The following is a 27,374-nucleotide window of genomic DNA, read 5'->3' on the forward strand; positions in this document are numbered from 1 at the left end:
AGAGTCACTAGAAGACAGTGACACAGAAGACTTCTCACAGTTAGAGACAGTTGGCTTCAATGAAGATGCACTGGAACACGCGGACAGAGCAGAGCCCAGACGAGGGACACGAGCAAGGAATGTTCCGCAATTTTTAGGAGAAGTCAGGACCCATCTTGCTGTGACTGAGGGCGACTATGTGGAACCCAAAACAGTCTACGAAGCCAAGCAAGGTGACGATTGGGACCAGTGGCACCGGGCAATGAAGGACGAGGTCAAGGCACTCCAAGAAAACGAGACTTGGAACCTAGTGAGACCACCCACAGACAGGGACGTCATAACGGGCAAATGGGTTTACAAAGTGAAATTGGGACCCAGTGGTCAAGTGGACAAATACAAAGCGCGCTATGTGGCGAAAGGCTTCAAGCAAGTGGAAGGACTGGACTACTTTGAGACTTGTGCGCCTACCTGTAAGCCAGAGACATTCAGGATTCTACTTCAACTATCAGCGAAGCAGGGCCATGTGATGCACCAATTTGATGTCAAGACTGCTTTCCTGTACTCACCAATCGAGGAAGAAATGTATCTGGAACAGCCACAGGAGTTTGTAAAACGCGGATCAGATGGGGAGAAGTTAGTATGTCGACTAAATAAATCAATTTATGGTTTGAAACAGGCTGCTAACAACTGGTACAAAGAGCTGGCAAACTTCCTACTGAGACAGGGGTTCACCAGAAGCAGGAACGATCACTGCTTGTTCGCAAGATCAGAAGCAGAGGATCATACCTTCATCTTGGTCTGGGTTGACGACATCATAGTAGCATCAAGAAGTATGACAGTGGTCTCTGATGTCAAGAAGGCACTAGAAGCAACCTTTCACATGGAAGACAGAGGGAGACTACACTGGTTTCTGGGTCTAAGAATCAGACGAGAAGATGGCAAAGTCACAGTCGACCAAGAACGCTACATAGAAACAATGCTTGAGCGGTTTCAAATGGATCAATGCAAACCCTCAAGAACTCCAGCTGATTTGAAATTGAAACTTCAGACAGCACAGAACGGAGACGAAGAAGTGGACCAGAGGATCTACAGAAGCTTGGTTGGATCACTTCTGTATCTGGCCAAACAGACGAGGCCAGACATCATGTTCACAGTCAACATTCTGTCCAGACACATGAATGCACCTACCAATCAACACTGGATGTGCGGAAAACGACTTCTGCGATATCTTCAAGGTTCAAAAGGTTTAAAACTTACTTACACAAAAGAGGCTAGTTATGATTTAGTGGGGGAAAAGGATGCAGACTGGTCTGGAGACGTGAACGACAGAAAATCAACAACGGGCTATTACTTCAAGCTCAACGGACGTGGCGCAGCACTCAGCTGGGGTGTCAAGAAGCAGGCCACAGTTGCTCTTTCTTCATCAGAAGCAGAATATCAGGGCATGGCAGCAGCAGTTCAGGAAGCACTTTACCTGAAACAACTTCTAGAGGATTTTGGCATCCAACAGAAACGTCCAATAGCAATTGGAGAAGACAACCAAAGTTGTATCAGACTCTGCCAAAACCCAGTCATGCACAAAAGGAGCAAGCATATCGAAACAAAGTTTCACTTCATCCGGGACAAAACGGAGGATGGGACTATTTCAATTCATTACGTTCCTACAGACAAAATGGCAGCGGACATCTTCACAAAGTCCTTACCCGTTTCGAAAGTGGAAACATTCAGAGCAGTTTTGATGGGAACAGACTCTACGCAATCAGCTCAAGTCTGAGTGGGGGTGTTAGAATTTCGATCAAACTATAGTCTTAAACTTAGTGAGAATTAGAAAGAAAGTTTGACTTACCAGATTAGAAAGACAAGCAATATGATTTTGATCAAAGAAATTATAAATGAATCGTCAAGAAATGGTGCTGAGAATCAATATTCGGTTCAAATTGGTGAATCTAGATAACTATTATTAGAGTTAGATTAAGTGATGTAAAATCTTCCCAGCATGTATTAAATGATGATGATATCTCCGGAAGTGTGAATGAATTCTTAGAAAAGTGCAAATGCATTCCATTTATGGTTCCCTTTGCGACTGATTTGCAGAAGCAAACCATTTTGGGTAACCTTTGCGACCCCCACTGTAAATCACGGTGCTAAGATTAGTTTTGTATCTTGACTTTTTCACACTGATAATGGGTATATATACAGCTGATTCTTGAGTCCTTTTTCATCCCCAAATTCAAATCACCATCTTGATCTTATAATCAGATCTCTCCTGTAAATCTCTAATTTCTACTGTAAAATATCATTTTGTTATTCTCTCATTTTTTGAGAAATTAATTCTTTTACTTAGTTAAAAACGCTTTTTATTCCGCTTGCGAAAGTCCATAACCCAACATATATTAAAAATCAAGAACGTATTTCAATCACTCTTCAGACGCAAAATCTTCTGCAAATTATACTCTCAGAGAATTAGTAATTTAAAATCCCTCAAAATGTCTTTTTTTTATATTGAATGAAAGAAAAACAGTTACGGGTCCCTGAAAATTTATTCAATGGTTTTGTTATTTTTTTTCAGAGCAGATTTTTCCGTAATCTCTTTTGAAGTGCAAAAGTACCGTGCAAAATTGTAACTCACGGAACCTTATGAAATCAGATATGATACCTGATTTAAATCACTCAAATGATTTTTTCCATTTTTAAATACGATATTTCTGGATCAAATCATTTTATGTCAAGGAGATATGCAAACAAAAATTCATATTAAAAATAAAGAAGTTGATTAAAATTCAAATATAATTTTATATCAATACCCGTCATAGAAATTAAGTTTTGCTCAAATTGAAAAATAATAGTGGAGCCTCTAAAATTTGCTTTTTTTCACATGATAATTCGAAGTATTTATTACGAACAAAAACAAACAGTAATTTTGAGTATTCTTCTGCTCTGCTTGATAAGATTTTACCACTGGTTTTCAATTAAACTCGCTTTTTCCAACTTTTCAAAACAATTTTTGTCGAATAATTTCTGTCAGTTAAGAAGTTCATCATTTGCCATTCGTTTGTTTCAAAAAGCAAATCATTTATTCGATTTTTCATTTTTTGTAGAAGTAATAGAGAAGCCAGTTATGGCATGCATATTAGCTGCGCAGCATATAAGGTTTTTATAGCTTTTTCAAAACAGTGAAATTAAAATATCTGCAAAGAAATTTTGTTCACACAAACAGCTGTTGCCGTGAAAATGAAAGACTGGTCCAACATTGGATAAAATGGCGCACTGTGCTTTCGAAATAGATCTGAAATTGTTTACATCATATCATCATGGCATTGGGCTATTAATATAAAACTTTTATCGTATTGTTTGTGAAGTTAAATCTTATGTATGTTTATTAATAAAAATTTTACCCTTCTATCCCTTCAATTGGCCTTCACTCAAAAAATCTTACAATAAATTGAACTTTATTTCAAATATAGAAAAATTTATTCAATAAAAATGTGTGTTTATATTTAAAAACGAAAAACTAACTGTTCCTTGAAAATATTTCACAAAATTTGATTTATTGGTTTGTCATAACACGCAGAACCATTGCATATATTAATACGAGAAAGAAAGCATTTCCAGACGTTTGAAGCCAGTTTTGTAATTAAATTACTGCTAAGTTGTTCAAATACTTGCCAAACATTCCTCGTTTGATGATAGGCCAGGTGGAACACAGACTCCAATTAAACCTGAGCTGATCAAAATTGACTTCTGAAGGAAAATTACGATTGAATTAATAAACATGAGAGAACATTGCATAAAGTGCGTCACCTGTAGCCAAGCATTCGAACTATGGGCTTGAGATTAAATTATACTCACAAGAAGAAAATAAAGCACGAGAAATTATTGACCGAAGATTTAAACCTGAGAGATTTGCAATAAAAAGGTAAATAATCTCATACAAAACTTAGTACGAGTTTTTGTAATTTGTTAAAAAGTTGCCACGGTTGAACGAAAATTACTAAAGTCACGTATTTTATTCGGAAATAAACTTTTCAATTAAAATATTACCGTATACAGCATTCACGGAAATTTTTTTTTATATGGACCGCGTTGTCTATTTACAACAATCAAATTAGTCAGTTTAGGATGATTCCAAACTATTACCTTAAAAGGAGGTCATAAATCCCTTGTATGGTTTTTAGAAGACCCACTAAGAAAAATGAAGCATGTATAATGATTGAAACGAAAAGACCATCATAGTATCCGGTGAGAATAAAATAAAAAACTTTTAAAAAACTTCAATTATGATGTCATAGTTTCTGGGTGAAGTTACCTTCAGGTTACAGAAAAACTTACTACAAAAAAAACTTACTCTGAGTTACTTCGAAAAAACGAGGAGCAAGGCAAAAAGTCTTGTTGATGATGATTTTCAACAACCAGAATATTTTGAAAGAAATGCTTCCACTAATCTATTTCAACAAACAGCAAATTTTGTGCAAATTTTGAAATGATTGAATCAACAACGAGATTGTGCTCCTAGCATTGAAAAAGGTCTTCCAATACTCAAATTTTTATAAATTGTTTAAAGATTCATCAGAGTTATAAAAAAGTTCAAATTTGCTTTTTACAAAAAATCTCTATTCACAGCAATTTTGGTTCATTTTTCGCAGACAGGCTATCTAAGACCAAAAAAATTTTAGTGCAAATTATAGCGCTCGAACAAACTTCCATACTATAGTTATTATGGCAAAAATTGAATTGGTAGAAAAATGGCCAAAATAGAATGTATATATAAAAAACAACGGGTCCAAATCAGTTGCCGCATTAGTCATTTCAGAAAAGCGTCAAATTCAATTGAGTAGTATGCTGGTTCTTCTTTTCAAAGCAATTCATGTAATCCCGCATATCTTAGCCCATATCACTCCTCTATCATCTTACCTCTCTAAAATTTCACCCCGCAAATTAGCAGTCGACATTGCGTATGTGTTTTTCAATAATTAAACGGATAACTTTATCCCATGTTCGATTGAGATAGTTTCATATCAAGTCCCACGGGTTGCTGAGGCATGGCCATGGCCCGCGAGGCATTACCAAATGATTAATAACTAACTTAATAGAAATACAAATTTAATAGTAATACAGATTATTATACTAATACAAATTATATAGAGAGATCCAAATCGGTGTGATATCTGATTTTGCAATTAGGTGGCCCTTTGATAAAGCCACTAGATCGACTACACAGCCAATCCGCAATTAATTAGACTAGTTCTCATTTGCGCGTATGTAAAATTCTTCTACATATGTAAAAAACTCATCCATTAGCTCCACGTGTAAAATTCAAACTGTTCTTTTTCACATTGTAGTTTGATAACATTATCAGATGATTACACCACAATCAAGTTTTTTTGTTGTTTTACATTTTTTGAGTATTTCAATAAACCTTCTGGGAAAATTTTGGCTCTATCAATTGTTGGTAGATTCACCACAATCGAAATTGAATCTTCGTTCGAAACTCTTCAGGCAGTTTGGCATGATACTTGGAAGACTTTGGAAAAACTCTTCAAATAGTTTTGTGAGAAAACACAAAATTCCAATTACGGCTCTTTTCTGTTATTGCCCTCCCCCCACGTCCATTTGCACCCCCCACTTATACATGTTATAGCATATTGCTTGCATTTCATACACTTACATATACAATTATACACAAACGGCATTTACAAATTAATTATGCAGCCGAGTTTTGAAATTAAGACGCATACGGTAATTGAACTTTGCTTATAATGTAAGCAGACAAAGAATAATGCGTGTTTTTAATATTTTTGCGCTTTTCTTTCACAGGAATAGCTTTATGGCACTGATTTTTTTGACAACCGCAAACAAAAATTCATCCATTCGTCTACCGGTACCGGAAATTTATTATGACTGAAATAAGGTATCTCTAAGGACCAAAAAGTACATATTTGGGGGTGCAAATAGACTGGCTATATGGTGGCGATCAAGCTAGCCGATAGGCAAGCAGGCCGAATTTTGAAAATGAGGTCAAGTAAGCCGAAAAATTTTCGGATACCCGTATTTTAAGTTGCCGCTGCGGGCCGGTGGGCGCGATCACCGCGATAACCGGCACGCTATTTCCGGATTACATCCCACAGCGGATGAGAGGCATGGCCATGGACAGCGGTCCACTGAGGCCCGTACCCACTAGATGTCTAAAAATTGACGCATTTTTGTTTCTTTGGTGCATTGTAATACATTATGCACTATAATACTACGCGCAGTTTTGATTGTAACGGCTGACAATGTATTATTTCTGATGCATTACATAACTATTACATAACTTTCGGCTTGCTTTTCTGTCGGCTTGCTTGCCTATCGGCTCACTTTGCATTCACCTGGCAATATAAGGCTGGGGGGGGGATAACAGAAAAGAGCCCATAAATAAGTTAGAACATATATAAAAGCGGTCGGAGGGACTTAGTACTCTGGCACGAGGTCACTTGCACCCACGTGCCAGGTGCTACTCCTGGGAGAGGCTAGGATTAATGTGCTAACTTATTTAAAAAACCAAAGAGTAAAGATGCATCAGTTCTACCCCAAGTGTTTTAGAATTGGAGGAGTTTTTGATACCTTTATGTTGTCTTCGGGTGTCATGCAGGTGGCGTCTATTCAAAAAACACTGAGGTCTCCAGTATGCGCAATGCGCACTTATTTATTTTTAACCTCTATCTCAATTTCTGAAGTCATCTCCTTTGTTTCAACAAATTATAATTCAAAAAAGGAAAGAAAATCTATTAAGGGTCCCTTAGTTATGACCCAAGTTTTAGTAAACAGCTGAAAAACAGCTGACTTAGCCGATTTTATATAGCACGTTCTGCTTCACGTGCGCTATTATCAAATAACTCAAGATTAATTTGCTAAGTTTTGGTCTGTCTTCAGCCTTCAGCGCGTGATCGGATTTTGACGCGCTCTTTAGTTCGCTTTCTTGTGTAAAATTAATAAAATAAACCAGGCTTCAAAACGCTGCCTGCTTCGATATGATATTACGAAATTCCACCATTACAAGAGATCACTTTTCAATTTCTCTCTAGACCTGAACACTAAAAACATTGATTAGACTAGCAGTAATATCTAGATGCTTATTGGGTGCTTAGCGTACATTTTCATCAAGTACAATAATATCTATATTGAACTATGAAGTTTTATTTGAATTTGTTATCAATTGGGTTACAACCCTATATAACACACTAACACACAAACACACGTTCTTTCTACTTTTTCATGCATGGCCAGTGAAGGTGTAAGTTGTCAGACGCAACTCTCTCTTCACGACTAACCTTCTTCCGTCTTTTCCTCCTTGTCTGAAAGGTGCATTTCAATTAGAATATTCAAGGGAATTAACCTAACTGATGTTGGCTTGGGATAGTCTCTATACCTCATTGAGGAAACGTCCCCCCCCCCCCCCCCACTTGTTGTCATCAACCTATGCGAACAAAACTGATGCCTGATTCGCTTTCTGATTGATGATGTTTTTTAGCATAAGAGATGAAGGACCTATTCCGTTTGTGCCCCAATTGAGATTTATCTTTTGTCATATAGCACGTTACTATGTATAAAATAGAACTTAGTGAGGATTTTGAGGATTTTGCATTCGATGTGGCAACCAGAAAAAAATCATGCAGGAAAATTAAGATGAGAGAAACATGAGCTTGATACGATTATCACTAAAAGGACAATATCCGGACAATGATAAAGCGTCTGGTCCTAGTAAAGTTATTGCATATGGGCCATGATTTATTGTTAAATAGACGATATGGAACTCAAATTCAAAAAGCAGAATTTTTATTCAGTGGAAAAAACCACTTGAATCAAATATTTTTGTTGTTCAAGTAGCAGAAAAAGTAGTAAAGAGAAATAGAACTTTGGATTGCATGTTCTATGCGATCTGCCAAAAAGCAAAGATCATGCAGAAATATATAGAGAAGAGAAGCCAAAATCATAAGGATGGAAAACCGAAAGAAAAAAAACAGTGTGGATAATTCCATCTGCCTAAATTAAAAAAACCTCAATATTGAATTTGAAAATATCAATTTCAAATCAGTATCACTAAATGCATCTCTCCAGACAATGATAAAGCGCCTGATCCTATTTTATTGAATCGGACGCCAAAGCTTCGAAGCCATTAGTGAAAAATCATGTAAAACTTGTATAATACAAAATGAAAAACTAAATTCAGCAATTGTAAAAACATAAATCTCAAAAGGACGCATTTAAGAATTCAGTGACATAATTTTTCAACAAACTCAGTTTCATAATTGACTAAAATTGTATGAGCAACTATAATAATTAGAAGTATTGGACTTCATATTCATATCAAATGAGATATTTTCTAAGAAAAGTTGAAAGTCTATTGAGCAAAACAGAAACGCAAAACAGAAATCAAAAAACTGTTTTTTAGTTTGGTTGCATGATACTTATTACTGTCTGATGACTTGAAACCATATTGATGTTTGTCTTGTTTTGATATAATAAGAAAAAGGGCAGCTGAAAACAGGCTACTGTGGGCCTAATGCTGTTCCACTGCCATTACGCAGAAACCACAATTATTATTATTATTATTATTATTATTATAATATATATATATATATATATATATATATATATATATATAACAATAAAAATTATTTTTCGAAAGACAAATCTGTGCTTACAACAGTTACTAAACAAACAACAATGGATAGATAGCAATGATAAGAACTAGAGGTTTCTTATCATTATTTTGCTTTACTATTTTATATAACACCAAAATGAGGATTATAAAAAAGCAATTGTTGGCATTTTTCATAATTTTTAGGTTCAGTAGGTAAAAGTAATTGAATATCAATGTAAACATGGTTGGGTAACTGCTCTAACGAGTGATAAAAAACCCATATCATAATAAGTTGCTCCATAAATGAGCTTGTTATTTGACGATTTTAAAGCAATTTTGGATCTTTTCCGTTTGTGCCCCCCCAGTACGTTATGCGCCCCCCAGTTACAGAGCACGTGCCATTACATAGTAAATCACTATGTAAAAATATTGCACGTGCGTCTGGGGGGTGCAAATAATATGCGCACACTAAGCTGTTTGATCTGCAATTTTAATTCACTTGTGAATTTCTGTCAAACTTGGTGATTTACTACTCATTTGGTCATTTTTTGTATTATAAATTGAAGATATTTCACTTCAGTTTTAAAAATAACAAGCAAATAGTTTGATGCAAACAATTTTGTTCACAAATTATCACTCAGATGCTATTCAATCAACTATATGTCAGTTGTCAATACCTATATTCATGCTTCAGCTGAACACATTTTTTCTGAAAAAATATGGTCTAAAACTTCACTTTATTTGTCGAGCAAAAGTGTTAAAGAAAGTGGCACTTCACTTTTCCTCAGGATGCTTGTTTGATCAACAAATTCTGTGCCGATAATAATTATTTTATTAAGAAAAAAAGATTAAATTGCCGGATAATAGCCGCGAAAGATGCTGTTATGATTCCTAGTTTTAAAAAAAATTAATAAAAAATAGTTAAACAAACCTATAAAAAACAACAATTTTGTTACTAAAATACATTAAACAAAATAATAATAATATATTTAAATAATAAACAATAATGAAATATATTCTTAGAACAATACAATATTAGTTTTTAATTTACAGATACTTTTGGTGTTTAGGTACTGAAACTCAACGTTTAGTAGCCTCATCAAAAATTTTGGATTAGATAAACAGAAATAAATGACAGCTAACACAAACTCCAGCCTGAATTATAAGAGATGAGCGCAAACAACAACGAAAAAAACTTAAGAAACAGAAAAATTAACAATTTTTTTTTCACAAAATTCATCAAGTACTTCAAATATTTATGGTATTAATGTCTTCAAAAAAAAGTTGTTTGCTAGATTCTATACGAAAGTCCAATTTTTGGCTAAAAAATGCAAACAATGATTTAATGACTTTTTGAAATAAAAATTGAAGAGAAGGACAAGAAGTTTGAAAAAATAAAGAATTTAATGCTAAATTTTAAGAAGTTAAATGTTATATATTTCGTCATTACCATGCTTTTCCTCATTATTATTTTAAACAAAAAATAATTGACATGGTATCAGAAACCTGCTTAGACACATATAGTAAAAGCAGTGACATAATTTTTTAAGAAAACTTGAACCGATAAAACGAGCGACATAATTCACGTACGACATAATTCAAGGGTGGAATAATATAATTTATGGGCCGTAGCCTAATTAAGTTTCTCTTGTGGTTGCAAAAAACCAAAGGATTCGAACTCGCAACCTCCGGAGTCCTCGAGAGAACCATTAACTACTGGGTTCTGAGACCTTTGGCGTTCACTATGCTGCAATCACTTTTATAGCAGCAAACGATCAATTGAGATCACTCAAAAAAGAAGAAGACGTGCGTGAAGAGGTCATTTTAGAAGTAAAAGAATGTTCAAGAACAAAATCACTAAAATATCGAGCAAAAAATTTGTACAAAAACCACAAAAGTTTTCAGTAGTCTCAAACTTTGTCCGATAGCAATTAAACACGCCTAAAAAATTTGTAAAGATTGATTAAAACTTACAAAAAAGCTGATAGAATTACTGCTAACTTCTCAGAGCCATTTAACCGTTTTCAAATCTAACTTTTATCTCACTTGCATGCTATAAAAATTTTTATGGGTCTCTAAAATGAATACAATTGGAAAGGGGAGAAAATTAGCTCAGGGGAGATAACTTGAGGAAAATATTAAAATCCACAGCAACGTTTTGTGATCAAAATAGCATTACTTATACCTTACAAGTTGTTGACCGTAAACCAGAACACACAAAACTGGAAAATAAACCCTGTAAAAATCCTGAAAGACTGCAGATTGAGGGACAATAGCTGCAAAATTAACTGTTGAGATAATAATTGTTAAAAACTTAATAGTTACTAAATAGTAACTTAATAGTAACTTAAAAGTTAAAAACTTAATAGTTGTTAAAAACTTTTGTTTCCCAAGAAACTCTTCGGTTTTGAAATGTATTTGATCGGGGCACTTCTAAGATACACGTCAGAACGTTATTTGGAGACTGCTTATGCAATTTTCATTTTAAAAAATCAAAATTTTTTTATAAAAAGTTTATTTGACTCACTTGTAAAATTTGGATCTTCTACCGAATTTCTCTTCACCATGAAAGCCCTTCTGTCTATGTCCGTAGCGGGATCGGAAGCACTTGTGCCCATAAATACTGGAACCCCTAGACCCAGAGAGACCGGTGACACTCTGCTGGAACTATCTTTGGAAACCCAACTCAGACTCGGAATAGCGGCAGAACCAAAATTGAAGAAACAGCTGATGGCGATCGTTATGGTAACAGCAAAAGTTAAAACTTGCGACATTTTTGGTCTAATTAATAGTTACTGAAAATAATTGCCAAAAAAACGTGTGAGATAAAATTTATTGCAGTTAACAGGTTGATGCGGTAAACAGCTTTGAAGTTCTAGAATAATGAAAAAAAAAAATTTCCCAGAAGATTTTGACGAGTAAATCAAGTGAAAATTTTTGTTTAAATGAGCTGAATAAAAAGCCGCGGTGGTAGTTTTAATTTTGGACTGGAGTTTAATTGGATTGTGGTGGCGGTGGTAGGTCTGGCGATGCTGGTCGGCTGAGAGGGGATACTAATTTATTCACTTCCTCGCTACCTGTTATGACTGACTGTTCAAATAATGGCCGCCAAAGACGCAAACTGATTGGATAAGATTTCTTTTCAACTACTCCCACTAGTAATGGCTGTTATACAGCTATTATAATTTTATTTTTGGGCGTAAGCTTGCGCGTCTGAAAATAATCAAATTACTTTTATTGCTCTTTTAATGGGCGAGAAGGGCGGATAAACCATTAGCTTTGACTGTTATCAACTGATTCATAAGTATAACTATCACATGTTTGAAAAAACTGAAAGACGCACCTTTTTTGAAGGCCATAACCCGTAAGGGCACCCCGAAGGAATTTATAGGGCAATCAATTTTAAGCGACGGCTGCCCAGAATTCAAGTCTGTAATTAAAAATTACGGTGTTCAATTTTTGACGTGATGTGGGAACATGAGAGCTCAAGCGCTTAAAAAATGTTTGATTACTTTTACTGACAATTTCAATTCGCTAATAATTTCGAATTAGCTCGTCTTTTTGATTCTGAAAGATAGCATGTTAGTCATGTACAAAAAGTTGGTATAATATTTTAAATAATTTTTTTTCTAACAATATCATTGAATCCATTGATCTGGAACAAATTTTGAAGAGATGGAATGTGAAATTAGATTTTCTGAATATAATTTGTTGACTGCATTAACTACATGTTATATATTTTAGCGTTAAATGCATCCGAGTGAATTTTGCACTTATAAACATCAGCCGTTCAGCTCGGATAAAAATTATTTGCCAATGAAGTATTGGGAGCCATTAAAGACTTTTTGAAGAGAGCTGACTTTTGAAATTTGCTTATTATATTTAGTTCTGATGTTGTGGACAACAAAATTTTGTCTGAATTTGAAACATTCAACAAGACAACCTAGAAAGTGAACCAATGCTCCCAGAAACTACTAGTTGAACAAACCCTACCAAAATAAGATCCACTTTACTATCATGCTCGCATATAACTACAACTGGATCAACACCACTTTATTCAAGTTCCTGTTTAAATAAAAAATATTGAAAAGTCAGTAAATGACATGTTTTCGTCCTTTTAAAACTTCAGAAAACGATGAGCTGGAGATAAGATGATTAATTTTTTTCCAAAGATTTCTGGCTGAAAGAACTTGAATTTTGTTATTAAATATAAATTCATACTTTTTCCTGTTCCCTAGCTGGACTCTGAAATTTTTGTTGATGGTTGACCCATATTCCATAAAATTGCAGCTTTTATCTCTAAGATGTTTTTTTCTGGGTCCAATTCTTCTCTTTTGTTCGTTAATACCGAGACATTGTTTGCTTGTTCGATTTAAGAAAAAAATCAATTTCGTTGCTGTATATTTAGAAATAACGAACAAGCAATGTGGACAAATAACGAGATCAGACCGGTGTTCTTTTTCCGTTTGCCCAAACAAACTAAAGACTGCGATGACTTGATATACGTTCGTTAAATATGTTCCAAATATAGCAAACAAAATGTTCAAACAGGACATCAATTCGATTAAATATATGTTCAAAATTTGACGTTTTTCGCTTCAGTTAAAATGAATCTAATTAGCTCAGAGTTCGACACCGGATTCGGGAATTTCAATTTATGGCAGAAACTCGCCACTTCCCTTTTGGTACCGTTGTTTACATTAGCGGGAATGATCTCCATTGTCTTCAATTTGTTCGACTGTTTAGCAACTCTAAAACGTATTGAATTGCGCTCCAACTTCCCTTTACAAAACAGTTTTTTCAGCAAGTTAAGTACAACGCGTCTAGTTTCCCAGTCGTTCAAATGTAATTGAAACAAAGTGTTGGAAAAATATTGCTAGCGTATACCATTGATTGATTCAAGAACAATTTTAATTAATTCGTATATGTGTGGCTCGTAAATAGTCAACAACGAGTGCCTCACAAAAATCTCAACACAGTGATCGCAATCTTTCTAAAATGCATGAACTTCAAAAAAAATTCTGCAATAGCTAGGTCGGCAAAAGTGCCGAGTACGTACAGCAACAATAAACCAAGGAGCCACATTGACTTAATGGTGTCACATTCGCATTTAGAAAACAGTTAGTTGATTCCTAGGAAAATAATATCTAATTTTTGCTAGAATACAATTTGTTTAAATAACTTAATTTGCGGAGGATCACTATGAGCTTGAAAAAGTAAACTATTATTTAATTTTATACCACAATTTTTACGGAAATGCTCGATGTTGATCTCAGTTGTGTTCGATAACAAAAAAATAAGAACGAAAAGGGTTTTTTCAGGTTAAGTCGCACTGTTTTATTAAGGTTGATCACAAGTTTGTTACTTTCAAAACAAAATCTTATAATACCCAAATCTGACTATATTTTCAACAGAACACCCAACTGCTTCTATGTTAGTATCGTTTGAAAAAGAAAAATTTCAACATTATTAGAGACTAGGAGAACGTCGTCGATATATATATGAAAAAAAGAATACCATTATATACCAATTGTTTTATTCTATTACTAAAATATTATCTAATATATTATCTGTGACAAATCCAACAGTTGCTTCAACTTCCACATCTCTTTAGTTTTTTCCGAAGAATTGTAAAGTGGATAGCATCAAAGATCATTTTTAAGCCCACAGAGAAACTAAGTGTTGCCGAATGTTGTGTACTGATGAGAGCAATTTCTGCTAGTTCAGCCAGTGCATCAATGGTATTTCGTTTAGATCTAAAACAATTTTTATTCATTATTCTGATAATTCGTATAATTTTTACCAACTGCTTATAACAAAAAAATTGATACACTCGGTTGTAAATAGCGCATTCAAAATTTTTAATGATTACATCTAGAATTGAAATGGGCCTATAAATTTTTTGCTTGTGTTAATTTTTTCAAGAGAAGAATGTTGGAATTTTCTTAGGTGTTTAAAAACTTGATATCCTTTTGATGCAAACAAAGTTTTGAACTCGTTTGCATTATCTTTATCTGAAAATTCACAATAATTTATACAAGAGCTGCTTTGGAAAATTTTGCAATTCATATGATTTGCTGTTAAACTCATTCAGTAGTTTAATGGTCTATTTAGAAATTTTTATACCTTTTTTAAGGGTATCATTGTTATTTTTGTTTTTTTTTCATATTTACTAAACATGGTTTCTTCTTTGACGTAATTTTTTTTAATAACTTATTGAAAAATTTCAAAACTTTTAGTTTTCAATCGACACTTATTATTTGTGCAAAGTCTTCTGTCACTTTTAGAAAAATTAAGTTAAATAAGATAAAAGGTCACAATTTTTGTTAATAAGTACTTAAAATGACATTTAATATTGGCTGACAGTGTCCTCAATTTTTACTAAGCTAGCATGTTGGAAATCTAAATCCTTTTCTATTATATCGTCAGTCGTTCGCCCCGTTAGAACAATCGGATTTTGATCAGTAAAGCTTTAATGTTCAAAGACTTCAACATAAACATGCTCACCCAAAATGAAATGGTCCAAGCAGGAACAGAATGTATTATTTCAACATGTTTATTTGAGAGGTGAAACAAAAAGCTCTTTGCTGCAAGGTTGTTCAATAAAATTCTGCATAACAAAGCCTCCTTCATAATAACCAAACAATATCACCACAAATAATGACTTACTTGTTGCTCGAACTCACGTTTTCTAAAAGGGCATCCAGCATTTCGACAATTTCAATTCTGATAGAGGTTGGTGTGTTCTAAACGTTTGTTTGTATTTGCTAATATCTACACAAAGAACTTCTTCAAAATCTATCTTGTTAGAAAAAATACAGAATTTGTTCCATTACAACATCACTCCACCCCTTTCGAATCCCAATTACTGGTTGCAAGACAATTTTACCCGGTAATAAGATTGGATTTTCTTCTGTTTCAGAAAGCGAGATTTCAGTTAAACAAATTACATCAGGTTGTGCATTCAGATTATAAACAAAGGCTTTTGGGCTCAACCATTTTTTTCTAATAGATCTAACGTTTGCGTTGATGATAATTGTTGAGTAATATCCTTTGAATATTGAAGCTTCTAGATTGTGGATGAAAAACGATCTGCGTCCAGAACTTGCTCTAGTACTTAAATTTGAGATTTGCGGAATTTGATGCAATCGCAGAATGATGTCGGGTTCTCTGTTTATTGTGAGAGAATGTTGACTGACAAAAATTTTGGTTAATGATATTTGCAGACGGTTTTGGAATAAAAGAATTGAAACATTTTAGACAACTTTTAGTGCTGTAAGTGAGATCAATTACTCCTTCGAAATTTTGATAGAGGATGGTGGGTTAAATATAAGTTAAATTTGAAACGTTTATTTGTATTTGCCGATATCTACACAAAGAGCTTCTTCAATATCTTTCTTACTTTGTATTTAAATAATTCAAAATGTGTTACATCACAACATTAGTCCACCCCAAATCTCCCTATAGATTTTCAACAGAAAGCAAACTGCTTCTGTTTTAGTATCGTTTGTAAAAAGAATATTTTCAACATTTTTTAAGACTAGGAGTACGTCGTTGATATATATGAAAAAAGAATACCATTATATACAATTGTTGTATTCTATTACTAATATATGACCTGTGACAATTCCAACAGTTGCTTCGACTTCCACATCTCTCTAGTTTTTTTAAAAGAATTGTATAATGGATAGCATCAAAAATCATTTTTAAGTCCAGAGAGAAGCTAAGTGTTGCTGAATTTTTTTGACTGATGAGAGCAGTTTCTATTAGTTCAGCCAGTGCCTCAATTTTACTTTGTTTAGATCTCAAACCATTTATTTTCAAAAATCTGATATTTCTTATGATTTTTACCAACTGCCTATTGAAAAAAGAAATACTTTGATAAAATTGGTGCACTCGGTTGTAAATAGCTCTTTCGAAAGTTTTACAGATTACTTCTGGAATTGAATTTAGCCTTTAATTTTGTTCGATCGTGTTAGACTCCTCTTTGTGTAGTGGCAGAAATTTTTATCGAGCAACTTCTTTAGGTAAAAAAAATTTGCCAAAATAAAAATTGATTAAAAACACCAAATAAGGGTAGATGACATCTGAAGACAATTGATTGCTTTATATTTTTCCCAACTCTCTCACAGTAGTTTTCTAAATATATATAAAGTATTGATGTCTAGGAAAGAATGTTGAGATTTCTTTAATTTCAAACAAATTTGATATTCTTTTGATGCAAACAAAATTTTGAGCTCGTTTGCATTATTTTTATGCGAAAGTTCGCAATAATTTATATAAGAGCTGCTTAAAAAAATTTTGCGATTCACATGATTTGCTTTTGAGCTCATTGAGTAGTTTAAATGTCTATTTAGAAACTTCTATGCTTTTTTTTCCCGGGAATCAATAATAATTCTGGTTTTTTATGTTTATAACAACGTGGTTTCTTCTTTGACGTAATTTTTTTAACCACTTATTGAAAAAATTTTGAAATTTTCAGTTTTCAATCGAAAATTATTAATTCTGCAAAATCTTCTGTCACTTTTAGAAAAATTAAGTTAAATAAGATAAAAGGTCAGTTTTTTGTTAATAAGTACCTAAAATGACATTTAATATCGGCGGACAGTGTCCTCACTTTTTAAAAAGCTAGCTGTGGGAAATCTAAATCTATCTCTTTTATATCGTCAGGTGTTCGCCCCGTTGGAACAACCGGATTTTGATCAGTAAAGCTTTGATGTTCAAGGATTTGGTCTAAACAGGAACTGAATCTATTGTTTCAACGTGTTTAATCGGGAGAGTGAAAACAAAAGTCATTTGCTGCAATGCTGTTCAATTAGTTTCTGCTTAGCAAACTGTCTTTCAAAACAGCCAAAACCAAATTACCAAAAAAAATGGTTTACTTGTTGCTCGAGTTCACGTTTTCTAAAAACGCATCTACGATTTTGACAATTTCAACTTTGATTTAGGGTTGTGGGTTATATACACCAAAAGATTTAAACGTTTGTTTGTTTTTGCCGATATATAAACAAAATGTTTTTTCAAAATCTATCTCACATTGTTTGTAAAAATCCAAAATTTATTACATTACAAAATTACTCCACCCCTTTCGAATCCCAATTATTGGTTGCAAAACAATTTTAACAAGTAACAAGATAGTTGGATTTTTTTCTTTTTCACAAAGCCAGAATTCAGTTAAACAAATTTCATCAGGTTGCGCCTTCAGATTAAAAACAAAGGCTTCTGGGCTTAATTTTTTTTTGTAATAGATGTAACATTTGCGTTAATAATAATTTTTTCAGTAACGTCTTTTAAGTTTTGAGTCTTCTGTATTGGGGATGAGAAACGATCTGGGACCAGAACTTGCTTTAGTTTTTATATTTGAGATTTGCAGAATTTGAGACAACGGCAAAATGATGTCAGGTTTTCTGTTTTTGTGTGAGAATTTTGGCTGACAAAAATTTTGGTTAATGATATCTGCAGGTGGTTTTGGAATAAAGAGTTGAAACATTTAATAACACTTTTAATACTGTAGATGGGATCAATTCCTCCTTCAAACAATCTTTGAGCTTTGCGGTCTAAACTGTCGTATTTCCATTCATAGAACAAATTTCAATCTCTCTCTTGCATGATGAATTGATTCTATCATATGCCTTCATCAAGTTTGAGATATCAGCTCAGGTTTTTTTCAAATTTTTGTCCAGTTTTGATTCTCTGCCCAAAATTTCCGCATTTGTGTGCTTTTGGAATTTGACGGCAGAGGGTGCCCATTTGAGTTGTTCTACGGGTTCAATTTGCTACCGAAGGCTGCTGCAACATCAAAAATTAGCTTTGATGCTTGTTGTTTTTTAACCCTCAGTTGAGCATGAAGATAATTTTAGCAGAACAATATTATCTCTTCAATTATAAGTGTATAAGAGCTCAGATTCAGAAAGAGATATAGGTTCAGTTTTGGCGGCTTTCAAGTTCACTTTTCTATTAAATTCACTTCCTAGGTCATTTTGTTGGCATCAACAATCTAACGGATAGTAGTCCGCAGTTCTATCCGAATGGTTTCAAATATGCTCGGGACTATGTTGTCAATTGATTTTTAATGCATGTATATTTTTCTCTAAAGCAATATCTGGATATACAACTTCCAATGGCCTAAGAACAATTTAGTTCCTTTTCACAATTATAGCAACGGCAGTTTCAAGGTCCCTATTGTTTTTAATTGCTGTTTCTCCGTAAAATTTGAGTTCGGGCATTGCGTCATAAATATTGCGCACTTTTCAGGACTGTTGAGTTTGCTAAAACGATAATTTTGTCATTTTCCAATGGAATTTCATTTCTAGCAATATTTTCAGCTTCCGAAATCATTCGGCCAATTTATTCTTCTCCAAAATTAAAAGTTAGGAAATGGTATATATTACATAAAATTGCAAAATAAAAAACTGTGTTCATATTTAATACTCAGTAAAGTAAGAGTAGATGAGCATTTGCATAGCAATTGCGTTCTAATTGAATACAGTTTGAAAACTGCCGCAAGTCCACTAACACAATTACGAAGTGGATTCGTCTCAAGCAGATTAATGCAAAGCCGCTGCGTTTCCAATAATTGCTATATTAGTTGGACGCTCGCTACGTTTCCATTTCCAATTATTTCTCTGAAACAACTCGGAAGAAAGAGATTTGAGGGAGCAACTTAGAATTGAGAGTGAAATCAAAAGAGTGAACTATACTCGAAAAGTAGGTGACATGAACAGAAAACTTCCGCACTAGACTTGAGGTAAAAATTAGATCGAGTGAACAAGATTTAATAAAAGTCAGGGTGAAAAAGGAACATACTCAGGGTCTGAAATACTTTCTCTACCACATATCTGCCTCTCCTAATAAAAACATTCACATCTCAATGATTTAATAGCAGATTTTATTTACAAAATTTAGTGAATTTACAGATATTATTAATAAGATTTTGATATATATATATATATATATATATATATATATATATATATATATATATATATTTATATATAAATATAAATATATATATATATATATATATATATATATATATATAAATAAACATATATATCAATATGTATAAATATATATATATATATATATATATATATACATATATATATATATACATATATATATATATGTAATTATATTTATATATAAGTATATATATATATATATATATATATATATATATATGAATAAATGTGTATATGTATACATAGAGAACAACAATAAAATATAAATACGCACTGTTTATCAAAGCTGGTGATAGTAGTGTAACACAATTGTAATGCGTTTGCAAGTAATTAATATTTTCTGTCACTTAGTGGGGCAAATACAAGTATTCACACGGTTATGAATGAAAAGAAACAAAGAGTGGACATTTGATGTGTTTTCAAATATTTACTTAACAAGAGCACTTGAGAATTAGCAGACTGCGTTGGAAACTAGAATTATACTTGACTGCACTTTAGCTCACATTGAGCTATTTATTGGCAATTTGGATTGCCAGAGCAGTTGGGGTTAATTAAAGTAACATTGTTTCAAAATGTTTGAAAACTAAACTTTTGAATTGGATTTTCGGCGTCAAAACCGACATGCTAACTTTTTTCATAATCCTCAAATTAATAGTTGGTTGGATATGAATCCAGAGTTCTGATACGGGGTCAGGAGGGCTGACTCCGACAAAAGGAATGTGGTTTCGTCCTAGGGAAGTCGACTTGCAACTTCTTGTTGCACTTAAGCGATTACAGGTTTGTAATATCGAGAGCGTTTTGGAGCGTTGTTAACACCTGAATCCCTGACGGAGCTGACATTGCTTTCATATTCAAATCCATAGCATTTGGGAGCTTTGCTTTGTCGCTTTCCGGTCAACGTTGCTCAAACCGACTGAACGGATGAGGAGGAGGTTGTAGCATTACTTCTAACTACTGACAAAGGAAATGATTTTGATGGCTTCTGTGCAGCCGTTGAATTCGATATATTCCAGTTTGCCGAAAACCAGAAGTGTTATTCGGCTGGCGATGGCGAATCTTCATGTCACAACTTTATTTCTTCTTCTATTCTTTCACGTGGAAGCTAGTTTTATCTCTAGTGATCTTGTCATTTGGACAAGGTTGACATTAGGCTTATTGCTATAAATTGTTTTTGTCTAGGTCTTGGTGCCGAATTCAGCGCTGCCACTATGTCCTACTCAAACTTCTTCTGCTAATGGCTCCTTGATTACTGAACTTGTGCATGTGATACGATTGACGACTGACCCAGGATCTAGGGTTTCATCGCGGCCTTAAAGGTCACCTTTTGATCTTTTCTTAACTTTACGAGCCAGTCTGATTAACAATGAAGGTTCACTGCGGGGAATGGGATGGATCAATTCGGGTGGACGATGAATCTAGATACCAATTTCTTCTTGAGGTCATTGAATCGTCGGCCAGCATCCACTTGAGCTTTTATAATGACCGCATCGATGAGTAGATCAATCTTGTTGGCAGTGGCCGACCCGTTACCATCCAGATAGTCTGAGACGGGTACGTTTTCATTATAAAAAACTTTGATTGAAAATTCACTGATATGATAGATTCGTGGTGTCGGGATTGTTACATGTATTAATAAATTGTGTGTTTGTCTTTTGCAAAAGTGAGCTTGAAAACGTGAAACTTTTCGAGTCTTTTGTTAGCAGATACGTATTTGTTAAGCAAATGATATAATTGGTGAGTTTTGTGTAATTGTGCTTGAATTGTTTGCTAATTTCTTGGATACCAATCTCCTTTCAATTCTATGGTTCAATCAATCAAGTAATCCTGTTGCTTATGATCTTTAATAGGTGCAGTGATTATATTTATGTTACTGTTTGTACAAAAAGTTTTCTCCAATAAGGCATCGGGCTTGGTGTAATCGAATATTTTGAGGTGCACAATGTATTTGTATGTAGTCCTCTTAAAAAAATTATAAAATCAGAGCCACTAGCACGTTCAAAAACTTCAATTTTCGGATACGTTGAAAAGCGAACAAAGCATGCAAGAACATTAACGTCTAGTCACTTTTCGTTTAAAGATGGTCCCTTTTCGTGTAATAATTTGTATTTCTTTGTTCAGTTCAGAACAATCTTCTAACGGTTGCCACTGTGATGCAGGGATTATAGATTGAAAAATCTGACTGATATTGGTACATGGTTTACACATAGCAGTCTTCGTAAGAATTTCCCTGTGCATGTATAACCAAAACAAATATTGATTCAGGGAGATTTCGAAGCTGCTAGGATATGACATATGCAATGATTCGTGCACTGCCTCCTGTATGGACCTGGGGATTGCCCTATGTTTGTCCACACCAACAAATCCTGACCGGGCAAAAAATCCGCCAGTATTAAAGTAAATAATGAATTTTATGCTTACAACCTGGCTTATTTTTTAGGAGAATACAGTCCCTCAATTCCCTGAGAACAGCATCCTTTGTTGCAAATACTGGGAAAAAACTCTTTGCGAAGAGTTTAATGACATTTTTTTGAAGGCTTCCTTGCGAGAGTTCCATATTTGGGGATGACCACTCTGTTGAGGACCTCGTCACATTAACATCTGAGTTCGGTATGGACTGGAAGTTCACACGTCCAGAGTTTGTAGTGGGAGTGATTCGCGTTGCTGGTGCTACCAAGTACTGGTTATACTCATTTTAACTTCTGAACGTGACTGGGAAGGCGTTACGATCCCAGTGTTCAATTGGAGCAACTGATCTCTACGATGGCTTAGGGGATAAATCATTTCAGAATTGTGTACTAGTTAGGTACTGGTGGCACGATTGGAATCTTTGTCATTTACCGCGGCCAGCCTTTATTGTCGTATATAAATCGTTGCAATCGCGTCACAAATGTGGCTAATTGTGGCAGCTGCAATCCGCAAATTTGATAGTAACTTTTGCTTATTGATTTTATAGTTGCTAAAAATAACTTATCAACTCTTTTTGTTGCCCGGAATGTGCTTAATGACAATGTCAAACGGTAGAAGATTTTCTTTCATGATTGATAATAAAGCTCGATGATAAGTTATTAGGGGAAAAATTTGACAAACAGATAATATTTTATATATTCTACTGACCAGAAAACGCCTAAAAGTCTTATTCATTCACACTTTATCGTTCTTCATTACTTTTAAAGAAACGTGATGCAATCTCTACTGTATGTCATTCTTTAGGTGAAAGTTGTTCTAGTAATGCATCTAATCCGGAATGCGAACCATCGCATTTGATTAGGAATTCCAAGTTAAGAATATATTGTATACTTTCTGTTGCGTATGTGAGTTGATTTTTGATGTTTTGAAATTGCAATTACGATTTATCATTCCATTCAAATTTTTTATTCTTCTTTAGAAAGTGACGTAATGGGTGACATAATTGTGACAGATTTGGAGAAAAATTCCTAAAAATTTACCGAACCGAAATCGGAAAGTTTTAATAAAGAGTTTTTGGTGCCCGAAGATTTAAAATTGCCAATGTTTTGTTTCAAGAGGTCATATGTTTGACTCAATAAATTTATAGCCATTCAATTTCAGTTTTGCAAAACAAAAGTTTTTAAGGCATTTACTTACGACTTCAGGGTGTTCTTTTTGTTAACCGCAACTAAAATTTATGGTGTCAACTAAGAGACGAAGGTTGTTTTTATACAATTAATGTATAATCCATAACTTCTGGAAAGTAGAAAACTGCAATGATGCAATTTGTGCCGGTATATTCGTCGCTTACGGTATTAAAACTGCAATGGCGGGACGTTTTCAGGTCTAAATTCGATTGCATGTAAGCGTATTTCAGATCCAATGTTGTAAAATATATTGTCTGGTCTTGTGTTTGTGAATTTAGATTTAGTTGTATCTTGTCGGTTAAATTATCAATGTTGGGCACTGATATTTTTATTTTACGAAGAAATTTATTTTAAAATTTGGAATCTACTATTTATTTAACAGATTTGCAGATTTGTCTCTTTTAACAATGATCACTGTTGGGGAAACAATTTTTTTTGGAACAACTATTTATTTTTATGATTTCTTTTAATCTACAAGTTTCGTAGTTCAATATTGATTAAAATATGAAGATTTATAGTAACACGTGGCACTTTTTAATGTGTGGGTGTAAAAATTTTGTGAAATGTTGATTTGACTGTGTGCTTATGTGACTTTCCATTACGAGACATGAGATCAAGAAAATTATGAGCCAATTGAATTTTAATGGTACACCGTACCTTTGTGTTTGATTAACAATATATACATATATATGTATATATATATATATATATATATATATATATATATATATATATACATACATACATACATATGTATAGTCTGATTGATTTAGAGAGAAAACTAATTGTTGAAAAATTTTCCGCCCAAAAACAGGCCAATGACTGTCTTCAACGACGGTCCCTTTAACGTTTTTAGCTTTCCAATCATTGCAATTTACTGTGGCGATAGTCATGCCCACAGTCTTGATTATGTCATTTGGAAAATTTTTCAGTCTTTTTTGTCTGTAGTTGTCATCCCAACGCTGTTTCTTCTCTATTGACAACTGCGTTAGCCAAAATTTGTAAAGTGTTATTCAAACACTTCCGATATCCACCAATGTCTCTATGCTTCCAATTTGTACTTGATGGTTTACCGGTTCCACTTCAGAAAGATTTTGGTTGTTAGGAGAAAGGGCAACACCGTTATCCTCTGTTTCGTCGTAGTCGGTGTCGTATTTGGCAATGTAAAGATTTTGGTCGGCAAATTGAATGCTAATTAAGTTTACTTGTTTTTCAACTGAATTTCCAGCCATAGTTGTTTCGGATTGGTCTTTTTCTACGTTATTCAACCGAGTTTTGGTTTCCAATTGCTTCCAATCAATTTTTCTATAAACGTTGGCAAAAAGATTTGTTAGGCAGCAGTTCTTGCATTGTTTTCCATGTTGCTGGGCAAATCATTGGATGAGTTGGAGACCAAATAATACCAAAAATTGAAAATTGGGTTGCTTTGCTCAAATTATTGCGTTGTTATGGATGTTGGAAATTGTTGTAGATTCGTTGTTCTTTACACAGCTGGGTTTGTTCCAGATGCTACTGTATATGCAGAAGTAACAGGTATTATCAACTGATTGGGAATCCCCATTTCAAGTTTTATTGCCAATTCTAATGCTCTTTTAGGTTTGATTGTTTGTTTGAGCAGCTCTCGTTGTATTTTTCAAAGTAACATATTTGCTATGAAAATATCACGGATGAGTCCTCGTGGCATCCAAGATCGCATTTGAAGGAGAGTTCCCTCAAGCAGCTGTAGAATTTTTCATTGGTTCCTCCTTGGAGTTGCTTGCTGGTGAAAAATATATAGCGATGAAATGTGATGTTTCGTTGCTTTGTAAAAATGTTATTCAAGAGGACCCACATTTCTTTGGTCGTCAGTTTTTCAATGTCATGAATTGGTTCCTGAGAGGAACGTATTTGGTGTCATTTCCCACCCAAGCTTGAGCATGATGGTCTCAACAGAGGATTCCTGCAGCTTCAATCTTCTGACATTTGTTCAGCCACTTTTTTTTCAGTTACTCATTTCTTCCGTGGATCTTGATCAATTTTAGTTGTACTATTTGTCATATCTTCTTCATACACTGAGTCTGGTGGGCGTGTCACTTTCCGTGGGGGTCTTTCTCTGAGAATGTCGATTGAAATACCTTCTCCGGCTAAAATTGCAGCTTCACAATAATACACCATCGTTCCCAGAGTAGAGGGGTGCACGAGTCGTTTTGTCCCAGAAGAGTTCAATGGAGGTTTACTCGTTCTTTGGTTGCTGACTGCGCCATGTGATACTCATTAAAAGTTGCTGAGCATTTGTATAGCAATTGCGATCTATTTTAGTACACTAGGAGAAATGCAGCGATTCCACTATCACAATTACGAAGTGGATTTGTCTCCAGATTAGTGGACAGCCGTTGCGTTTTCACTAAATGTTCAATTGGGTGGGAACTCGCTACGTTTTCAGTTCCACTTATTTCAATGAAACGGTCCTATAGAAAGAGATTTGAGGGAGCAACTTATATTTGAGAATGAAATCAGAAGAGTAAAAGTTGGCTGAAATGTAGGTGAAACGAACAAAAAACTTCTTCACTAGAATAGAGGTAAAATTAGATCAAGTGGACAGGACTTCTAAGAGTGAAGTTAACAAGGAACAAAATTTGTAACGGATTCGTCTTCTGTACCACAGCAGGAAAAAACACAAACAATGTGCAGAATAGTATTTACAATCCAGCCATTAGACTTTATTTTCTTATTTTCTGTAGCAGTTTCAAAATATTAAAATCTTCAAAACTGCTTGAACTGATTAAGCAAAAAATATAAATCACTACTTCTAAATTTGGTTGCTAAATTGTTAACGTTTTTTGATCGGTTCTTACTTTTCCTCGTCTTGGTTTTTGATCTCTGAATAACTGTTTTGTGCAAGTTCACTTCAATTCAAGATGCAGAATGAATCCGCTCCATTTCTATTTCCTTGTAAGGCCCTTTTTTTCTTCGTGAAATCAGATGACCTCTCATTCTAATAACAGGAGCAAAATTTAGATCACACAGACTTTTGAAAAGATCGAGTGTCCAAAAACGATGAAAACAAGCAAGTCTTACTATAGGATTGCTATTTTGTCTTAGGATTTGTTCAATTTAGTTGACTGATAAAGGATTGTTTCCATTGCTCTTGCGTGTTTTCACTGAGTTATTCAGAAGAACATGCCAGATTGTTTGTTTATTTCGTTGTTTCAAAGGTGATTCCTCTAGCAGCGTTAGGAAATGGAAGTCAGCGTTGCTTCTGTGATTTTGACTCGGACATGATTACAAATAAGTTTGTCCAAGAATGCTGTACGGTTTGAGATGAATATAAGGGTTTGGTCTTACTTGTATGTAAACGCAACTCGCAACAATAATTAGAACCATAGGGGTTATACACTAATCGGATCCCTAAAAACACAGTTATTTGGGCCCCAAGTCTTATCCGATTCGTTGGCAACTGCAAGTTAAAAAAAACTTGCTAACTCGAAAAATTACTAAACTCGAAAACTTTTACGAAAAAAAAAACAGATTTTGTGTTAATCTGATATGAGAGAATCGAACACATGGCGAATAAGCAACATGTGAATAAATTTTTCTTTTGTATTTTCTTAGTTCTCCTTCGTGTTGCCGTTAACTGCAGCAGTATTTGCTCGGTAGGTGATATTGCTATACGCTGTATATAATGAAAAGCTATTTGAATTGTTTTTGATCCACACAATAAGCTTTCATAATAAATACAAACCTCAAGATGACAAATTACCAAAGAATGCTATTTTGTTTAACATGTCTGGCATTTTTGATAACATATTTCGTTCTATTTCAACGAGTAGAGCAGAGAAGCCAAGTTTTAAAACTCCAGAATCAGAGAAGAAATAGCGAAAGAAACGAGACGTAAAAATTGCATCAACAAATTCATTAGTTTCATTCTCAATGAAATGACGTGGTCAGGTTTTTGGTTCGGGTGGTTGATCAGATTTGGTCTCATAATGAATAAAAGAATTATAATAGCGAAACAAATTAAAATTCAAACCTTCAAAAACCTAAACAAGATAAAAACTAATCGGCTCCATTGCAAAGGGCGGGTATAGAGCTGCTTTCGATATGAAAATTATAATACAAAATTGAAGTACCTTTCTCTGTCAAAAGCATCGCTATGCTGGAATGCAATAAAACAAAGCAATTACTAATATGACATGGTCTTTAAGAAAATAAAGGGAAAAGAGCCTTCCCAATCGATCG

General features: G+C 34.1%; 1 protein-coding gene across 3 annotated transcripts in view; it reads right to left on the reverse strand.

The window, feature by feature from the left end:
• Positions 1-27,014, reverse strand: part of LOC142353905 (uncharacterized) — a 67,222-nt gene extending 40,208 nt beyond the window's left edge. The window contains exons 1-3 of one of the 3 annotated variants that reach the window (XM_075406135.1): positions 26,878-27,014; positions 11,127-11,676; positions 7,287-7,310 (exon numbers count right to left, since the gene is read on the reverse strand). In XM_075406135.1, coding sequence (XP_075262250.1) covers positions 7,287-7,310; positions 11,127-11,373 — 271 coding nt within the window. In that variant the 5' untranslated portion in view covers positions 11,374-11,676; positions 26,878-27,014. Of the gene's footprint in view, positions 1-7,286; positions 7,311-11,126; positions 11,930-26,877 lie in introns of all 3 variants that reach the window. The other 2 variants (XM_075406134.1, XM_075406136.1) reach the window with 2 other exon arrangements.
• Positions 27,015-27,374: the final 360 nt, after the last annotated feature.

This window comes from Convolutriloba macropyga, chromosome 15 (assembly GCF_964194025.1).
Source record: "Convolutriloba macropyga chromosome 15, txConMacr16.3, whole genome shotgun sequence".
Taxonomy (NCBI): Eukaryota; Metazoa; Xenacoelomorpha; order Acoela; family Convolutidae; genus Convolutriloba; species Convolutriloba macropyga.